The 17,833-nt window shown below is 42.5% G+C and overlaps 2 protein-coding genes across 5 annotated transcripts in view; one reads left to right on the forward strand and one right to left on the reverse strand.

Moving 5' to 3' along the window:
• On the forward strand, nt 1-2,680 carry cmklr1 (chemokine-like receptor 1). Its single transcript, XM_086112368.1, has 2 exons — nt 1-121; nt 207-2,680. The coding sequence occupies exon 2, from the start codon at nt 234-236 to the stop codon at nt 1,269-1,271; it is 1,038 nt and encodes a 345-aa protein (XP_085968494.1). The 5' UTR covers nt 1-121; nt 207-233; the 3' UTR covers nt 1,272-2,680.
• Nucleotides 2,681-6,165: 3,485 nt separating this feature from the next.
• wscd2 (WSC domain sialate O sulfotransferase 2) overlaps nt 6,166-17,833 on the reverse strand; it is a 49,830-nt gene continuing 38,162 nt past the window's right edge. For all 4 annotated transcript variants that reach the window (XM_086111864.1, XM_086111863.1, XM_086111860.1 and 1 more), the window contains 5 exons: nt 16,823-16,944; nt 16,583-16,757; nt 14,196-14,360; nt 13,890-14,090; nt 6,166-7,788 (listed from right to left, as the gene is read on the reverse strand). In XM_086111864.1, coding sequence (XP_085967990.1) covers nt 7,436-7,788; nt 13,890-14,090; nt 14,196-14,360; nt 16,583-16,757; nt 16,823-16,944 — 1,016 coding nt within the window. In that variant the 3' untranslated portion in view covers nt 6,166-7,435. The remainder of the gene's footprint in view (nt 7,789-13,889; nt 14,091-14,195; nt 14,361-16,582; nt 16,758-16,822; nt 16,945-17,833) is intronic.

The following is a 17,833-nucleotide window of genomic DNA, read 5'->3' on the forward strand; positions in this document are numbered from 1 at the left end:
CGATGGCCGTGTTGAGAAACCTTCCGGTCAGCTGACTGCTCAGCACTTTATGACATGAAGGAACCAGCGCAGCTCTGCCGACATTCGTCTCTGGGCAGCATCAAGTCAACAGTAGCGGCAGGTTTGTACCGAGACTCTAACATAACGTACTCAGCTGTCAGATTGGATTTCCTCATGTGCTTCCCCCGCTTCTTTTTTCCCCGCAGTAATCTTCTCTCTTCTGTCGAGAGAAAATGGAAGATTTTACTTATGAAGATTTCGGCAACTACACGTACTATGAGGACGACCTCATGCCACACGAGGAGTCGGTGTTTCAGCACAAATCCACCTGCACGGGAGATGCCCTTTGTGTTTCTCTGCTGGTGATCACCACAGCCATTTTTCTGCTGGGCTCCTGCGGCAATGCGTTGGTCATCTGGATCTCTGGCTTCAAAATGAAGAAGACGGTCAACACTACGTGGTACCTGAGCCTGGCCATCTCGGACTTTGTCTTCTGCATCTTTCTTCCGTTCCTCATCGCCAACATGGCCATGGGGAGGTGGATCTTCGGACTCTTCTTGTGCAAGTTTACCTCGTCCGTCTTGTTCCTCAACATGTTCAGCAGCATCTTCCTCCTGGTCGTCATTAGCGTCGACCGCTGCGTGTCCGTCATCTTTCCCGTCTGGGCCCAGAACCACCGCACGGTACGAAAGGCATCGGTCATTGTTATCCTGGCCTGGGTTCTTGCCATCGGACTCAGTCTTCCCTCTGCGGTTTTTCGCGACATTAAGCATCAAATGGGCAGGAGCATTTGCTACAACAACTACACCTTCCACCAACACAGTCACGAAATCATCGGAGTCAGCCGCTTTGTGGGAGGCTTTGCGGTGCCTTTCATGGTCATCAGCGTTTGCTACTCGGTCATCATCCTGAAACTTCGGACCAACAGGATGACTAAATCGTCCAAACCTTTTAAAGTCATGACGGCGCTCATCGCTACTTTCTTCATCTGCTGGCTGCCCTACCACGTGTTCATTCTGCTTGAAGTCAATCAGCAACACCACAACCATTACATCTTAACTGTCGGAACGCAGGTCGGAACCTGCCTGGCGGCGGCCAACAGTTTCCTCAACCCGGTGCTCTATGTCTTTATGGGTAACGACTTCCAGCAAAGGTGTAAGACCTCCTTGCTGTCAAAGATGGAGAATGCCATGGGGGATGATGGTCGCACCACCAGCCGGTATCTGTCCAGGTCCAGCTCTATGGACGGCAGGGTGTCCACACACATTTAAAAGTCCTCCAACACACACAAAGCTGTGATGACAGTTGTCTCGCACAGCAACACTCTATCGGGAAAACACTGCAAGTAGTTTGAGCCTCAGTTGTGCGTTCGTGTGCACTACAACATGCAATCAGCAACCCTGACGTTAACTTGACGTGCGATTTCATTGAGGGATGACCTCAGCAAAGCCCCCCCCCCCCCGCCCACACACACACTCACACACACTTCAGGCGTGTGACGAATAAATCATGAAAATGCAAATTACTTGCATTTTTCACATCCAAACAATTCACAGTGGCAGCGATGGCATTCATGAGTGTCTGAGCGCATACTCTGCATCGTTGCACGAGCCAATAAAAAAAACATAATAAAAATAAAATCATCATTCCTAAAAAAATAATAATAATAAAAGAAAGAAAATATGTCATGTTCATGTTCTGTGCGAGGCAGTGTCAAAAACAACAGCAGGGAATAATGTGTTGATGTGCGTGTCGTGTTAATCACTTAAAAAAAAAAAAGAGGTCGGGATAAAAAGTGCAGGACTGAGAAGAACAAGATGTAAATAGATGGGCTGGAAATGACTGTAATATAGTTTCTGATTGAAAACATTGAACCAATACTATATCTAAAACGTTTCTCCTTTCTTGTGAAAAAGACCAAATTGGGGGTCATTTTAAAAGAAAGCACAGAAGACTTTCTGCTTTTCTTCTATAGCGGACTAGTTGTGTTGAATCAGTTTATACATGTGAATGTTTGCTGATTGATATTTTTCATTTGTGAACCACAGGGTGCAAGTTTACCACCGATGCAAAAAGATAAACTCAAAGTTTGTGCAATTTGTGATCATCTCGGGCTAATGGGAAAGTCTTTGGAGAAGGGAAGAGATGCAAGAATTGTTTTGTCATTTCTGTGCTGATAAAAAAAAAAAATAATAATAATTCTACTGGTCCTTCACCTGCCCCAAAATAGATCTGTAATTGTGTTTGTGTGGCAGTGTTTATTTACCGTAGTGCACATCCTTGTGATGAATGACTGAATAGATGTCTTTTTTGAGACCTGGTGCAGTTAGCTCTCACATGATGGCCTTGCCTAATGACAATAGGAAATGAACATCTTCATTCAGTCCACTGCCCCGCACGCTATAATTGATTTTGGACAAGGAGATTATTAGATGATGAATAGATATCTTGGAAAGATAACGTTCATCAATCATGCTACAATTCATATACAATACGTCCGACTGTTCTCCCCAGTCAGCAACCAGCTGGTTGAATGGACCAGTGCGTTTTGTCATTTTAATGAATGAGAGTTGTACAATGCTGTTCTTGCATGCCAGTGTGTGTGTGTGTGTGTGTTTTTTTTTTTTTACATTCACTTTTCATTTTTGTAAATAAAGAGTTAAATAAGGCTTTTACCTCATTGGCGGACTGCTTTCTCTCTTTTTTTCTTTAAGTAATATTTACAAAATATCATGCCATCAATAGAATTGAGCAAGATAGAATAAATAGTCATTAGTTACGCGTGGTGTTAAATTAAAAAACACAGATGACATGAAACGGATGTCATTATTATTTCAGATCTAAACACTGTCGATTACAGTGATGTAATCGCAGCTCATAATGTGGTCAAACTATTAAAAAAAAGAATTGAAATCTTGATTAATGGTGGTGGATTATTTGTTTTCAAAAGGGTGCAGCATGCTTTATGATAAAAAGAACAGATCCTCCGCGCACAAAAATGAGATGAATGTGCACCGTTGACCTTGAAAATGGGTTTTGCAGTCACTTACTTCCCACAGCAGAAATCATTCTATCAAAAGAGTGACAAACCCGCTCCTTTTGATGTCAAAATAGAGAGGAGCCACCCTACATGGTTACATCACTGAGCCAATATCGAGGCTACAAAAAACAATTTCAGTATCCTAACAAGCAGACCACATGTGCCGTTTGAAATGAAGCAGTAACCCACAGAATAGTGATGGGTCCAGCGACACCGATGCGTTGACGCATGCGCCGGGCTCACAAAGCAAACCACGTGTCGGTGCATGTGCTGCTTCATTACGTCACGTGATTGACACGTGAACTGCACCGGCGCAGTTTAGACTGTACTACTATTTAGCCTTACTATACATGGTCGTTTTTTTCGGCTAAAAACGCCTTACTATACATGGTCGTTTTTTTCGGCTAAAAACGCCTCACTATACATGGTCGTTTTTTTCGGCTAAAAACGCCTTACTGTACTTGTTCTTTTTTTCGGCTAAAAACGCCTTACTATACATGGTCGTTTTTTTCCGGCTAAAAACGCCTTACTATACATGGTCGTTTTTTTCTGCCTTTTTTTCAGCTAAAAACGCCGTACTATACATGGTCGTTTTTTTCGGCTAAAAACGCCTTACTATACATGGTCGTTTTTTTCGGCCTTTTTTTTCGACTAAAAACGCCTTACTATACATGGTCGTTTTTTTCGGCAAAAAACGCCTTACTATACATGGTCGTTTTTTTCGGCTAAAAACGCCTTACTATACATGGTCGTTTTTTTCGGCTAAAAACGACCATGTATAGTACGGCGTTTTTAGCTGAAAAAAAAGGCAGAAAAAAACGACCATGTATAGTAAGGCGTTTTTAGCCGAAAAAAACGACATTTTGCCGACATAACAAAAAAAAAAAAGATACAGGCCGTTTTATTCTTTTTAATTTTGGTTATTATTTTTTTGGGGGGGTGGGCATATACAGTCTTAGTCTAATCTCGGTCTCGACTTCCAAATGTATTGGTCTTGTCTTAGTCTCAATACTCGGTCGTCTTGATGTGTTGGTCTCGGTTAGTGTGGTCAACAACACACAATGATATCAATGAAGCCAATGATAACCAATAAAATAACAAAAAACAAAACCGTTAGCCTGTTTAATTGTTTGTTTGTTGGATCAAAAACGGCCGCCAAGCAGTTCACATTTGAATGGTGATGGACTGATTGTGTGTCCAAAGAAGCCAGGAGAGATGTTTATTTGGAAGGATTTCTCAGTGTGTAAGCAACAATGTCCAATAAGTTCCAAAGTAAAAGAAGTTCACTGTGCTCCACACATCAGCCATCATCCTACAGCAGACCATGTGTTCTTGTGCTTACACTCTCTTCCCACCTCAACCATATGTCGATTTTTATTTCTTCCCCACTTTCTATTCCTTGGTTTGACTTCCTGGGCGAAGGTCATCTGAACCCCCCCCCCCCCCCCCCCCCCCCACACACACACACACATCGCTCTCACCTATCGCTATCATTTTAACCTTGCTGCTTCAGGCCCAGCGTTCGGATGTGAGCAGCTGGTGAATGTCACAGTTTCCAAAGTCAGCTGTGAACATTTGCGGATAAGTGCTGACATTACAGTTTGGTAGGTCATGCTTTATGGCGCTGACATCTGAGAACGACCCACGGGGCATCCATATGTATGCAGCAGCAGAACACGTCTGTCAACTCCAAAAATAAAACCATTCATATCGATAGTGGGGAAATGGGTGTGATGGAACAGTAGCATGATGGGCTTTTTCGATTCCCACAGCGGATCTTAAACCGGTACGATTGCCATTGTGTATGTTTTCATCGCAGTTAATCAATCTCAATACATTTACTGTATAACCAAGTTCAATGGCTTGGAAAAAGCTGTCTACTCTTTCTATTGCAGTTGCTCCTTTGTTTCCTTGTTGATGCAAACAAGAAGTGAACACAATCCAGTTCTTACTTGACCCATTTGTCCACGTACTGTAGACCTTTTCTGTCCATGACATCTAAAGCAGAGTGAGTCTCATTTAAATGCAAATGACTCACATTTGAATTACCTAGAACTCAGACATGCCCTCTGCAGTGAACAGACAAGAGGGGGAGAGAAAAATGTTGCTTTGACAAGCTGAGAGGGTTGTTAATAAACACTGGCGAATGAAAATGTGGTTCGTAGTACTTCTGTCAATACTTTTGTTCACAAGAAGGCGAAACGTATTTAAATTAAGGGGGGAAAACCCGCGTAATATTACTCTTACTCTCGACCAAACGCATATCTGTTTAAATTGTGGTCTTAAAAAAATGGCCTCATGTCACTTGAACAAAAACGAATAAATTCAAGTCAAAGAATTTGGAACCTCTAACTTTGACACCAAAATAGTGATTCATCATTACGCCTCTGACATCTACTCATTTTCTATCGCTTAGCCTGTTCAAGGTTACGGGTGAGCTATCTGTCTATCCCGCACGACCTTGCGGGGGAGAGGCAGGTACACAGTGGACTACTTTCATTTACAACCACATGCGGGGCACATGCACACAGACAACAATTCACGCTCCACTTTTGACTGGGAGACACTCTGCGCTAACCGCGTTTCAACGCGCCGGCCCTTTTGAGCATTGCAGATTAATTTCCTGCAGCCTATTTTGTGGAGGTGTTTTTGCCCGTAACAAAACATATCTATCTTGATCTTTTGTCTTTCACACAGCTGAAATGGGCTTTGGTTTAAAAACAGTCCAAAAGGTGCATTCGTCTTTGTCTCCTTATTTTCTGACGCATCTTGCCAGAAAGTCCTCCATCTAAACGCTGCCTGATTTACACAATCTATTAGAACTTGAAACCCCCTGGATCGTTATTGTTGACTGCGGATAAAAACAAAAAGTCTGTTCCACGTATGAATAAAACGAACTGAACTATCCAACGGGTACGTCACGTGCCGATAATCAAGACGAGACAAGAAAAGAAACGGCACGAACTCTTCTTTTAATCGCATGTTGTGTTAAACACGGCGTCGGAAATCAGAAACGGCGCGGCTTGTTTTTCAACTCGATGTGTGGTGACGCGAAAGTAAAAGAAAAACATGACAATGAGCTCATCCTATCGGTGCCGTTTGACAAACCGGAGAACACGAACGGATTATCCAGTTGACTTATTTATTGGGCTTCATCACAGTACATTCGTTCCATTGGCGATACATTCAAACCATCTTTGTTCAAGTGCCTGCTCGTCAATGACAGCAAGAGCCAATCAAGTTGAAAGTATGTTAAAAATAGAAACCGTTTCTATAATTTGTTTGCCTGTAGTACAAATATTTGGATGTGTCGGCACACATTACAAAAATAGAGATATACAGTAGCATCCTGAAAATGGAAGTCAGTTATTGTATTCTGCCTCTTCGCATTTTTTTTTCGCTTTATACTCATATAATGTACTGTACATGCTTGTTTTGTTCAAAGCACGAGGCATAGCACTTATGAAACATACCAATGTCAAGAGCAGAATTTTTGCAGTCTGTGGAGAGTTTTTATTTTTATTTTTTTTTCATCCTTGAGTTCATCTATTTCATTGCCCTTATCACACAAAGGCAATTACAAAAAGGTTTCGAGTGCCATTAACTGTCCTAAAAGGAGCCCAAAAGAACTGAACTAATCTGACCTAAAGCATACAGTGTGTGTGTGTGTGTGTGTGTGTGTGTGTGTGTGTGTGTGTATCGTCCGATATCTTTGGGGCGAGTGTGGCACTGTCAAGTGCTTTTTGGGTTTCGGCATTGAATCCAGTGTCAAGAGAACATATTCACAAGCAGACACGTGCGCCCTGCACACCAGAGATAAATAAATGCTGTCAGGATGCATCCTCATCACTCTTTTAGCACAGTGCCTTCTTCAAAGCAAGGAACTGAGAACTTTATCATCAACAACATAATTCTTCTTGCAAATAGTAAGTTCACTAGCTTACAAAAAAAAAAAATAATACATTTTGAATCACACAGTATCATTGTCAGGTAGGTAGAGCCTGCATATTGCATTTATCCCTCAGAAAAGGAGCTTTTTTTTTTTCATCACAACTTCATCTAAAATGTTTCCTAACTAAAGGAGCAGCAGGAAATCTTTCACCTTGTTTTCACAAAATAAGATCAACATACCAAAGAGTATTAAATCGTTTTGGATGAAACACGCCACGTGCGCTCACAGCTCTCTCGCGTCGCCTCTTTGTGTTAAGGCGTGTGCACATGCCAACAGAGCATGTGCACGGAAGAGGACAACAAGTGCTCTTTAAAAGTAAATTCCTTCCGTTGTTAATGTCTGGTTACACACAGGATGAGATGGGGAAACATGTCTGTTTTTTGGAGAAAAATAAAAGACTTCTCGTTCAAACGGAAAAAAAAAAGAAGAGGGGATCACATGTATTATCTTGGCATGTATTCATCTGGAACACCAGACATGTTCTTTTTCTTTAAGGCAGCGTCGACTTTTCTTATCAGTTCACTGATGTTGGCTCGCATTTCGGGAGTGTAGGGGTCATATTTGAGTTTGCGAAGGCCCGATCTCTTGAAGTTGCCATCCTTCTGGCCTTCCATGCAGAGCAGACGCTCCTCGGAAACCTTCAGGCCCAAAAACTCAACCATTCCCTTGAGGTGCGAGAACAAGTCTCTCTTCAGGGCCTCATAGTGGACCACATGGACGTTCTTCCCATAATGGAGCCAGTCCATGATGTGGGACCCCCACCAAGGGGCATGGCTCTTCACAAACTCGGGCCACTCTGCAAGAAAAGCAAGCATACGGAGGAGTTTGAGACATGAAAAGCCAAGGCTACCCACAAGAATGAAGAGCCAATAAAGTGCTCTCCAAATACTTTCACTGTGTGTTATTCATTGTTTTGAGGTGGGGAAAATAATTACACTGAAGCAGGAAAGCAGCGCACTTGGGGTGCATTAGGGAAATCACAACTCAGACTAAAATTATGGATGAAAATTGAATGCAAACAAAATGCTGCATTCTTATTTAGTTCTCTCATTAAGGGATGGAAAATCTCATCTCCAGCAAAAATTGCACCGGACCAATTTTAAGACTCTTGTGTGATCTCTTAAAGTCAACGTCCAGACTAAATCCAATCACGTTTTCTTTATGACTTTGGTGACGGATTTAGAAAAAGTACATCAAGCCAATAAACCCCCCCCCCCCCCAAAACCGACCTGTAAAAATATATTGCACAACCAAATTAAACCAAGGGGCAATCAACACGGATGAGAAGTCATGCTCGACACTCATGATGGCTAGACACTGATGCGTGAGGTTAAGAAACAGCCAAGTCTAGTAACTTCAGACAAGGTTGTTCTGCTAATGGCACTGAGAAATCCTTTTTAAGACGGTCTTTGTGGTGTGGTATGGGGCTACGGGCCACTGGTACTGCCTGGGAACCCTCAAGCTGTCTGGCCATGTCACATTTTATGGGTGTGCAATAACTTAAAAAAAGTCTTTAATTGAAATGATTTGAAATGGTACAGAAAAAGTAACAGAATGACGACAATAAATTCATGAGGAAAATATAACGAGCATAAACGTATCAAGTCGAATTTACTGAAGGTCATATTGTGTAAATAGGAGAAGTTGAGTGATTCGACATACATTTGTGTCTGTTGACAGAAATTGAAATTGCATCATTTGTCGGGTGTGGTTCACTCATCAACTGGTTGTCTTTTCCGTAACAAATATTTCCCATCACCTAATTATAATATAAGACAGCCCATGCGCAGAGAAAATGCCTTGCAAAATTGCAATTCTATCAAATCAGGAATTTTAAGAAACTTCTCTCCGCATTACAGCAGTCTTCCAGCCATTGACAAGGTAAATGAGGCGTGCAATAAGTGAGTTAACAACGGCAAGTGTAAAACTGAATCGGTTTGGTTTGTCTTTCTGAAGATTTGTTTCGTGTTTCTTTGTCTGGTAAAAGTTTGAGAAACACAGGTTGACATCTGATGTTCTTCCGTGCATTTTGGGTATTTAGCAAGGCTTTGGGAGTCTTGTGTTGATGTCTCAAAAACATCAGGACTGGCAGCGGTTAGATCACAGCAGACCTTATCGTAGCATCTATCTCGCCATATGACCAAAAATGCAGAGGAGGTGTCATTTTGTCAAAACGAGTACCCTTTTTCTTGACAAAAAAAAAATTCACACACAACCAAATTAAACACACATCTTGTTTTGCTCAGTTGTGGATTGCTTGTATTACAGTGGTACCTCGACTTAGGAACGTTCCTTCAGACGAAATTGTCAAGTTACGAAACGCCTCAACGGTAACAATATTGCCTCTTGTTACGAAAGAAATTTCAAGATACGTAAGGTAAAAATGCAGTGTGGACTGCTGCTCGCAGCTCTGAGTTTCCTGAACGCAACGTTCTTATAGCTGCTCTGCCATTGGCTACTATTGAGAGCATAAAGTAAAGAGGGCAAAAAAAAAAATGATGAGAACGCAGTTAAATGTTAAATGGCCGTCATTTTTATTCTTTCCTATTTTTGGTTTTTTACATTGTGCAGTAATCTAATTGTAACATGTATTTGGCACATATTTTGATGCATTTTTAATGCTTTATAAAACATTTATGTCTGAATTTTGGGGGGGGCTTGGAACGGAGTAGGGCATTTACATGGAAAACGTGTCTCTACCAGAACCAATTAATTTCATAAACGGAGGCCGCAAATGCCATATGAATGTGTAAAAGCAGAGGGCAGTGACAGTTCTTTAAATTTAATTCCACTTTACCCCAAGTGGATTTGAAGGATCCCAATGGAAGGCATCCGTGTCAGAAGCATCATATGCAGAGGTGAGTGCGTCAAATGATACAGTCGATGCGGCTCCCCGAACGCGCTGTCAGGCTAACTCTCAAACTCGCAGCTTACCCCCCGTATGCGAGGTGGCAGCTGTCAAAAGGTCTTTCGCTTACTGATGTCATCACATCATTTCCCCCACCAACACAAAGAGGGGAGCGTTCATTGGAAATGGCAGACCGAATGTGCTGATGTCTTCACAAAGAGATATAACTGCCGGGTCGGCAACTCACCAGCCTCTGGAAAATCGATTTCTCCACAGAGAAGATACGTGGACCAGACAAAACCAGTTGCCATAGTTACAAAGACATACCTCAATGGATATACTGGGGGGAAGGGGAATATGTATGAAACGTATAAAGGCCAGCAAGGGCCACATAATCTGCCCTCATGGCATTACCCAGCACTTAAACATCTTCGCTTGGATGATACGAAGAAAAAGACAGTTCTTACCGAAGCCCATTTAGTCTTCGCAAAACTGAAACGAGACATGATTCAATTAAAAAAGTTCCACCGCTAACTCATTAATGCAAAGAAAATACTCATTACGTTTACACGGAGAAAGATATTCCAATTTCCACTCAATTAGGCCAATAACAGAATGAAGACAAGAAATTTAGTAATTATTTTATGACACAAAGTAAGCGAGACCTGGAGAGCTCAGAGCAGTCTGTAATTGCACTTTAACATGTAATCAGTTAATTACACCCAACAGTAATTTATGGGTTTGGCAAGACCACTCCAACAATATGACAAAAAACAAAAACAAAAACAACCACTACATAGCTGGGGATGGGTGCTCCATGCCAGTGGATGAATGAATGAATGATCAGTTCTGAACCAGATGTATGCCACTTTCAATATAGACAAAATATGTTCCCTTAATAGATTTCATTTTTCATGATACATTTTTCAATGCATGTATATAATATCCACTATTCTAGCCCACAAACAAAGGGTCTGAAAACCCCCCATCAAACTCATCACTTATTGTAATTTTTTTCTCCCCCAGCACAAGGGGGTGTCTTGGATAAAAATGACCATTCAAAGATGCCACAAAACCGCTGAGCAGCAAACCAATATTAAGTGCAAGAACTCTTCTTTTTTTTTTCTCCCAAAAATAATTAACTCACTCAAATTTTTAATACTATTGAGGTCCTATGTTTGTTCTTCATATGATTCCAAACCTGCCCAAAATTATGAGGCCCGCTATCGTGTGATGAATAGTAAATAATATATACAGTACATGCTGCTGCTCATCATCCATTGGAGGCAAAGTTGCATGGATATCTGTGGCATTGATCGACTATGCTGTGATGTAACAAGTGACAACCAATGTGTGGAGTCCTTTACATTACTTGTAATTGACATTTTAGCCGCAGCGTCTTTTCAAATGCTATTTCGAAGAAAATGGCAATCCCTAGTCTGTCAGTGCACTTTGAGATGAATGCCCTTTGCATCAGGGAAAACAACAACATAACACCTCCCAGCAGCTTACAAACACGTCTAATTATCATGAACGTGTGCCCAAGTATAAACGGATGCACGCGTACTCTCTAATTAAGTTTGGCACGGGCGCCCGAGGAACGAGCTGGTTGTACACGGTTGACATGACTCATCATGCCATCAAGCAGCGTGACTAAGGCCTTGTTTCATTTCTCGTTTCCGAAAACAGACGCCGTCACTGCAGCCTGATAATTTCCCTTGATATTGAAAAACATTGCCGCATCGGGTCAAGAAAGGTCACAACCATGTCAACCCTCAGATCGGTGGTCATTTCCTCTCCTTCCTGATTGTTCCACATCAGTGAATATTTATTCAAACAAGTGCAACTGTGCAATGCAATCAAAGTAACTCAAGAAATATTCAAAAGCAAGAGGATGTTCTTTTTGTCTTCGTGGTGGCATTGCGCAACATGTTTTGCCTCATCTTAATCTCAGTACACTGCGACGGACACACGCACACATGCACTGGCATGCACAGGAAACCCGAGGATTCAGTTTCTCTCTCGCTAAATGCTCCCACTCGTTAATTCCTCCTTACTCTGCTCTTCTTGCCAGCAGCAAGTAAATGTATGTGCACGGTGGCTGGCAAGTGCACAACACAATGGCAAATCATAAAAGCCAATAAAAAACAGACAGAACACCCATAGCCCATAAAGTACAGTGACCTCAAGCCAGTGAATATAATTCTCAGGGAAATGCGGTTTGCTATTGCTGCTCACTGGATCGAGCAAGTATCCGTCCCTTAATAAATTGAGCCAAGTTTCCTAAAGGCTTCACTTAAATGACTATATTCTTAATGATTTCATTTTTAGAGATATTGTGGAAATCATAGCTTCTAATCAGATATGATAGAACATGATCTGAAGTCTGAGTACAATTTTGTCACTCACATTCCGGTAAATACAAGCCATTTGGCTATCAACCAAACAGTGCTCGCTTGACAAGAAGCAAGTGTGTCTTGCTGAAGGCAGGAAGATTTAAGAAAATTTTTTCTTCGGTCTTTTTGCGCACATTCAATTTCCTGGTTCTAATTTACATACATTTCCCATTTGCATCTTTTCCCCCCAAAATGTATCAAGAAATCACATTATGATGTCACATAGTGCAAAATTGGCACATTTAGATTTTATTGCAGGTACCAACACCCTTTAGTGTTTTGGAGAATTTGGCAGACCGCGCAGCGCCATGCTTGGTGGTCTGGTAGACCGAAGGCATTGTGTTTTCCCACTCCCCCAAGTGCCCCTGACAATTTGGTGACTAAATGGAGACTAAACTTAAGCCCATCCCGCAAGCGGGTCAAAGTGGTGGCGCAGGTAGATTTGATCAAGGTAAGGCAGACATATTCTGATCTCCGCGGACATGTGTGGACGAGGCAGGGATGTGCTCAGAGAAAGCAGGAGAGGCAAGCTTCTGTTTCCCCTCCCCTGCATGTGAAGAGTTAAAATAAAAATCTAATATCAGTGATTTCATCATAAATATTATTATTTAAGACACGTGACAATTTGACATTTCGGTACAGATTTTCGCGAGGCTCATGCAAGTTGACGCACATGATTTTCTTTCGCGGGCCACATAAAATGAGGTGGCGGGCCATATCTGGCCCCCGGGCCTTGAGTTTGGGACCTGCGCTCTACGGTGTGTGCCCTGCGATCTACTGGTGACTAGGTGCTTTCATCCGAAGTCAGGATTGGCACCAGCTTTCTGTGACCCGGAATAAGTACAACGCAAACGGCTCGGTTGATCATGATTAGCTGAATAGTTGAGAGAAATGGAATGCTTCATCTTCCTTAGTGAGGTTGACATTTGTCACGTTTGATTCAAATGTAACGGTGGCTGATATGTGGTTCATTCGGTCACGTGTGAATGCTATCACGTGAACCCTGATGCGTGGCAAACAAGCAGAATGGGAAGAGGTAGTCTTTGTCATGTCTGTTCAGTGTAGTGAGAGTCGCTTCACTTGAGCTCATATCTGAAGGACGAATGACAGGAAAAAAAAGCATTGAGGAATCTCAAATATCTGACAGTGAAGACTGGTAAAACGCATTGGAAGCATTGTTTCTGCGCCACTTGTCTCAATTTGTTTGTGTGTGTGTGTGAATGTGCCTTTTACATTTTTGAAGCTTTATGTGACTGATGCTTTATGTGATTAATCGTAAACTATTAATTAACTTGGAAATTTCCTATTCTATCCGAGCGAGATTAACTGGAAGTGAGAAGAGGACAGAGTCATTGGAATCCTACAACTGTTTAGGAAAGGTGCCTGAATGCAACCTATAAACCCCCTTTGCATAAGGATATTACCCACAATCCTTTCGGAACTGAGGATTCCAGTTCATCAGTTGGGGAATTTTCTTTGGGTCTTTCTTCTCATGCAATTGTACGTTGTTCTATTTGGGGTTGTCATTTGCCTGTCCCAACCCACTTTACTTCGTGCCCGTCCACCTCAAAGTATTCCTACTTTCTTGAATATTTCAACAACATGGCAGCTCATAACATGTGAAATACATTAGCTCCATCTTCTGAGACTCACCTTTCCCTTTCCAGTTGGCTTGGGAGGCGAATCCAATGTGCCCGCCATATAAGCGGTTAAATTCCGCCATGAGAGCCTTATACGGGTTCCGGATTATGAGGATACTGGCGTCAAAGGCCTCAATGTCCTTTTTACCACTCTCATGCGTCTTTATGCAGATGGTCCTTCCGCTCCGCCAGTGGTCTCGCTCACCTTTAAAACCTGTGAAAAGATGAGAGCACATAACAAATGGATTGCTTACTTAAAGGCACCGAGACGAGTGAAAATGTGGTGTATATTGACCGATAAAAGCAAGTCCTCTCATACCTTTATTGTAGAGTGAAGCATCAAAATAATAGCTGCCGCTATAGAAACCGGTGGCCAGCTCGATGAGGTGGCGACACCAGGTGTTGCCAGATCCGGGGAAACTGGCTAGGGCGACCAGATGATTGACACGAGTAGGAAGGAAGTGTCTGTCCATGCAACGGTTGTCTGGATGCAAGATAAGACAAGCTATGATAGAAATATTTTCTTGTGACAGATGACATGGTGACAGACTCATATTATAGTATGTCACAGTGCCACAACGTTAAGTACACCCCCAAAAAATCTGATATCTCTGACAAGAGTTTTATGAAAACATCTGCCTTTCCAAAGCTAAGAATGTTAATCATAGTCATCTGGTTGCCATTTTTTAGCCAATGTGGTCTTTCCTAGTTTAAAATAAAAATACCTCCCAGCATGTTGCAGTGCAGTAAATAGACAGTAGACCCCTGAATACTTGTAGTTCGGCACCCATGGATTCAGCTATTTATGAATCTTTTCCAATATTTTTCCAATTATTTCTTTCCCAGGAGCCCCCCCAAGGTATATCTCCATTTCCCCCGCCAAAATGTTTGGGGTTGTTTTCATTGCATTTATAATGTCCGTCAACAATACATGGATTTTCCCTGTTCAGTCAGCCCCGTCCGTATCCGCCGCAAATAGCAGCTGTGAACTGTATTGTTAAATAAATCCAACCATTCATCCTTTTTCTGATCTGCTTATCCTCACAAGGGTCGTGGGGCGTGCCGGAATCTATCCCAGATGTCTTGGGGTCGTAGGCGGGGGTACACCCTGAACCGGTAGCCAGCCAATCGCCGGGCACACAGAGACGAACAACCATCCGCGCTCACACTCACACCTCGGAACAATTTAGAGTGTTCCATTCACCTGGCATGCATGTTTTTGGAATGTGAGAGGGGTATTTGTATTTTTGGAAGGCAACGCACAAGTAACATTCACTGGCGGCGGGTGTAATCCTCATAACTCCAAAATCATCACTGTGCACGAGATGCCCAAAACTGCATTAATGGTGCATGCAAGACATTTTCAACACTTAAGATTGGTCAATCTTTGCAAAATTAACACCCCCACCTAGACTGAGCAATAGTATAGATTTGAGGAAAAATTATGAAATGTAACAAATTGTGACATAGGAGGTTTCAGCTCGACACCAGAAATATTTAACAAGCACACAATAAAGCCTCCGGTAGATATAGCACAGCAGGGGCCACAATCTCTGCTCAGGCCACCCTGAATGGAGTTTGCATGTTTTATGCAGACTACCTCACACATTCCAAAAAACATGCATGTTTGCTTAATTGAAGCCTTTAAATTGCCCATAGGTGGGAATGGTTGTTAATGACTGTACAGTACAGAAACCTAAATCAGCTGAGATGGGTTACGTCACAGCCCCGACCTGATTTGAGAAGCGCAGTAGAAAATCGACTGATGGATAAATGGTTATTTTCCATCTTGCTCATCGGCTGAAGAAAGATTTTCGAAAATGACACAATGTTGGAATGGTGTGAGAGACTTTTCAAGTGATTAGCGAAAGAGGAAGTGAAGTCCTCCAGAGAAAAGGTCAACGCACAAATGTTTTGGGTTGTTATGGTGGGCGACTTGAGAGCTTCTTCTTTCATTAAAGTCTGTGGAAAATTCCCAAATTCAAAGACAAGATCGAGTCTCGAGTTCACAAAGCATTCTCTTCAAGTTGTTCTCACACTGCCGCTTGATTGCAAGGCGTGTGCGTGTTTTTTCTTTTTCTTTTTTTCTTCCAGGCTGCTTATTTTTGCCGAGCCAAGCCACTGCTGTCTTTTGCCCTAAGGAAACATCGCCCACAAAGGCGCATACGGGCTGACACTTGAGGCCAACTGCGATGTTGGAATAACACGAAATGAATCTCTTGCACATTTAGATATGAAAACAGAACAAATTCGACACACATAAGAGCACAGACCTCCACCAAGGCAGAACAATCCTAATTAGGACCAACGCCAATTTGTACACCCATCGCCTATGTTTCTCGTGAGCATTCATGCGTTATTCTGTGAAAAATGAAGTATCCTACCTCCATCCAAAAAATGTGCACTGCCTCAGCCAATGCAGTCTCTTTGCAAAGTTTTGGGAATTATATTATGTAGTTTTTACGTAACGCACCGACAGAATTTATTTTTTTTTTAATATCCGCCAGCCCGTTTCTGGAACGTGAAGGTGCATGCATTAAACAGAGTGGTGCACTCAGCAGTTTGACTTGTTCCCCCTTAATGCACCGCTGCGCCCTTGCTTGTCTGTTATTTAGTGAAAACACAGCAAGCGACTGTCGCACTTTCCGCATGTACCGGCGCGCTTCACGCCTTGGCAGATCAAGGCAACTTTACAAGATACTTTACCTTGAACCTGCGTCTGGTACACCACAAAGTACTCGTCATTCCCGCAGCTCTCAAACTCCTCGCCGGGGCAGCGGTGGAGACACATGCTCTCGTCCTCGGGCTCATGAAGGGAGAAGAGGGAGGTCGGGAAGCCGCAGTGGCATCGATCCCCGGCCAGGACGGCAAGCGATTTCTCCTGAAATACGGCGGCCGTTAAAGACGGCGGGCGGGCTGTCATGCACGACGCGGGAACCGCCTCACCTTCTCCGTGCAAGTGTCGACACATTTGTCGACAGACATGTTTTGGATGCTGACTCTGAAAGGGAGAGCTAAGGTGACATTGTCTGGTCTGTGGAAACACCCCTTGAAAATGGCGCTGCCGTCTGAAAAGTCAAAAAGAGCAGCTTACCGACGGGAAAAAACAAAACAAAACAATATTTCCTTCAGTTTTATGGTTCCCGAGCGCAGCCTCCACTTGCGACCTCCATTCACTGACCCCCGATGAAGAGCACCCGCTGGGATCTCGCCTCCATTCTATTGAGGCCCTGCCCTGCTTCTCTCCATTACTGCTTCCATTTTCGCAGCGTGTTGATGCCCTTTAACCCCACAACCTCATTCTGATCTAATGGTTGGACCGAAAAACAGCAGAGCAGAGCTGCTTCTCTTTTCTCTCTAAATGTAATCACATTTGTTCCTTCACTCACTTTCAACAACTGAAAAATTGTCCCGTCGTACCTCTTAACAGTGAAAAAACCCGAAGGGTGAAAATGAAAATGTTTTGCTGACATGCAGTCTGTTCACATAAACAGATTTTTCAACAATAATATTCAAGTAAGAAGCGTTGATATTATTTTTTGAACACTGCTATGCAGGCACGATTACAGCATAAACTATATTGTCTCCGATAAGGTTTGAAAATAGTATTTTTTAGCTCTGGTCATGTGACTCAATCTAATGTTTTATTAATCTTTAACCTTTTTATCTCGCCGAAGCTACATTTTTAATGCCATGGCCATGTTTCTGCTTCCCCCCCCCCCCCCCATAGTATATTTCTCTTTGTCACCCATCTTTGTCCTTATATACATTTTAAATCCTATTGAAATGGATTTTTCGTGCACTGTTGCCTTGAGCATACGTGCGGCATGCAAAAAATGTCACACAAACACAATCTTCGGGGATGAATAATAGACCAATAATGCAAATACTGTTCATGGATGAGGACGCCTTCTACCGCGCTGCCTCGAAAACAAAATGAAAGAAGTCAAACGACGC

Source organism: Hippocampus guttulatus, chromosome 5, assembly GCF_054856545.1.
Source record: "Hippocampus guttulatus isolate MCC_2025c chromosome 5, RoL_Hgut_1.0, whole genome shotgun sequence".
Taxonomy (NCBI): Eukaryota; Metazoa; Chordata; class Actinopteri; order Syngnathiformes; family Syngnathidae; genus Hippocampus; species Hippocampus guttulatus.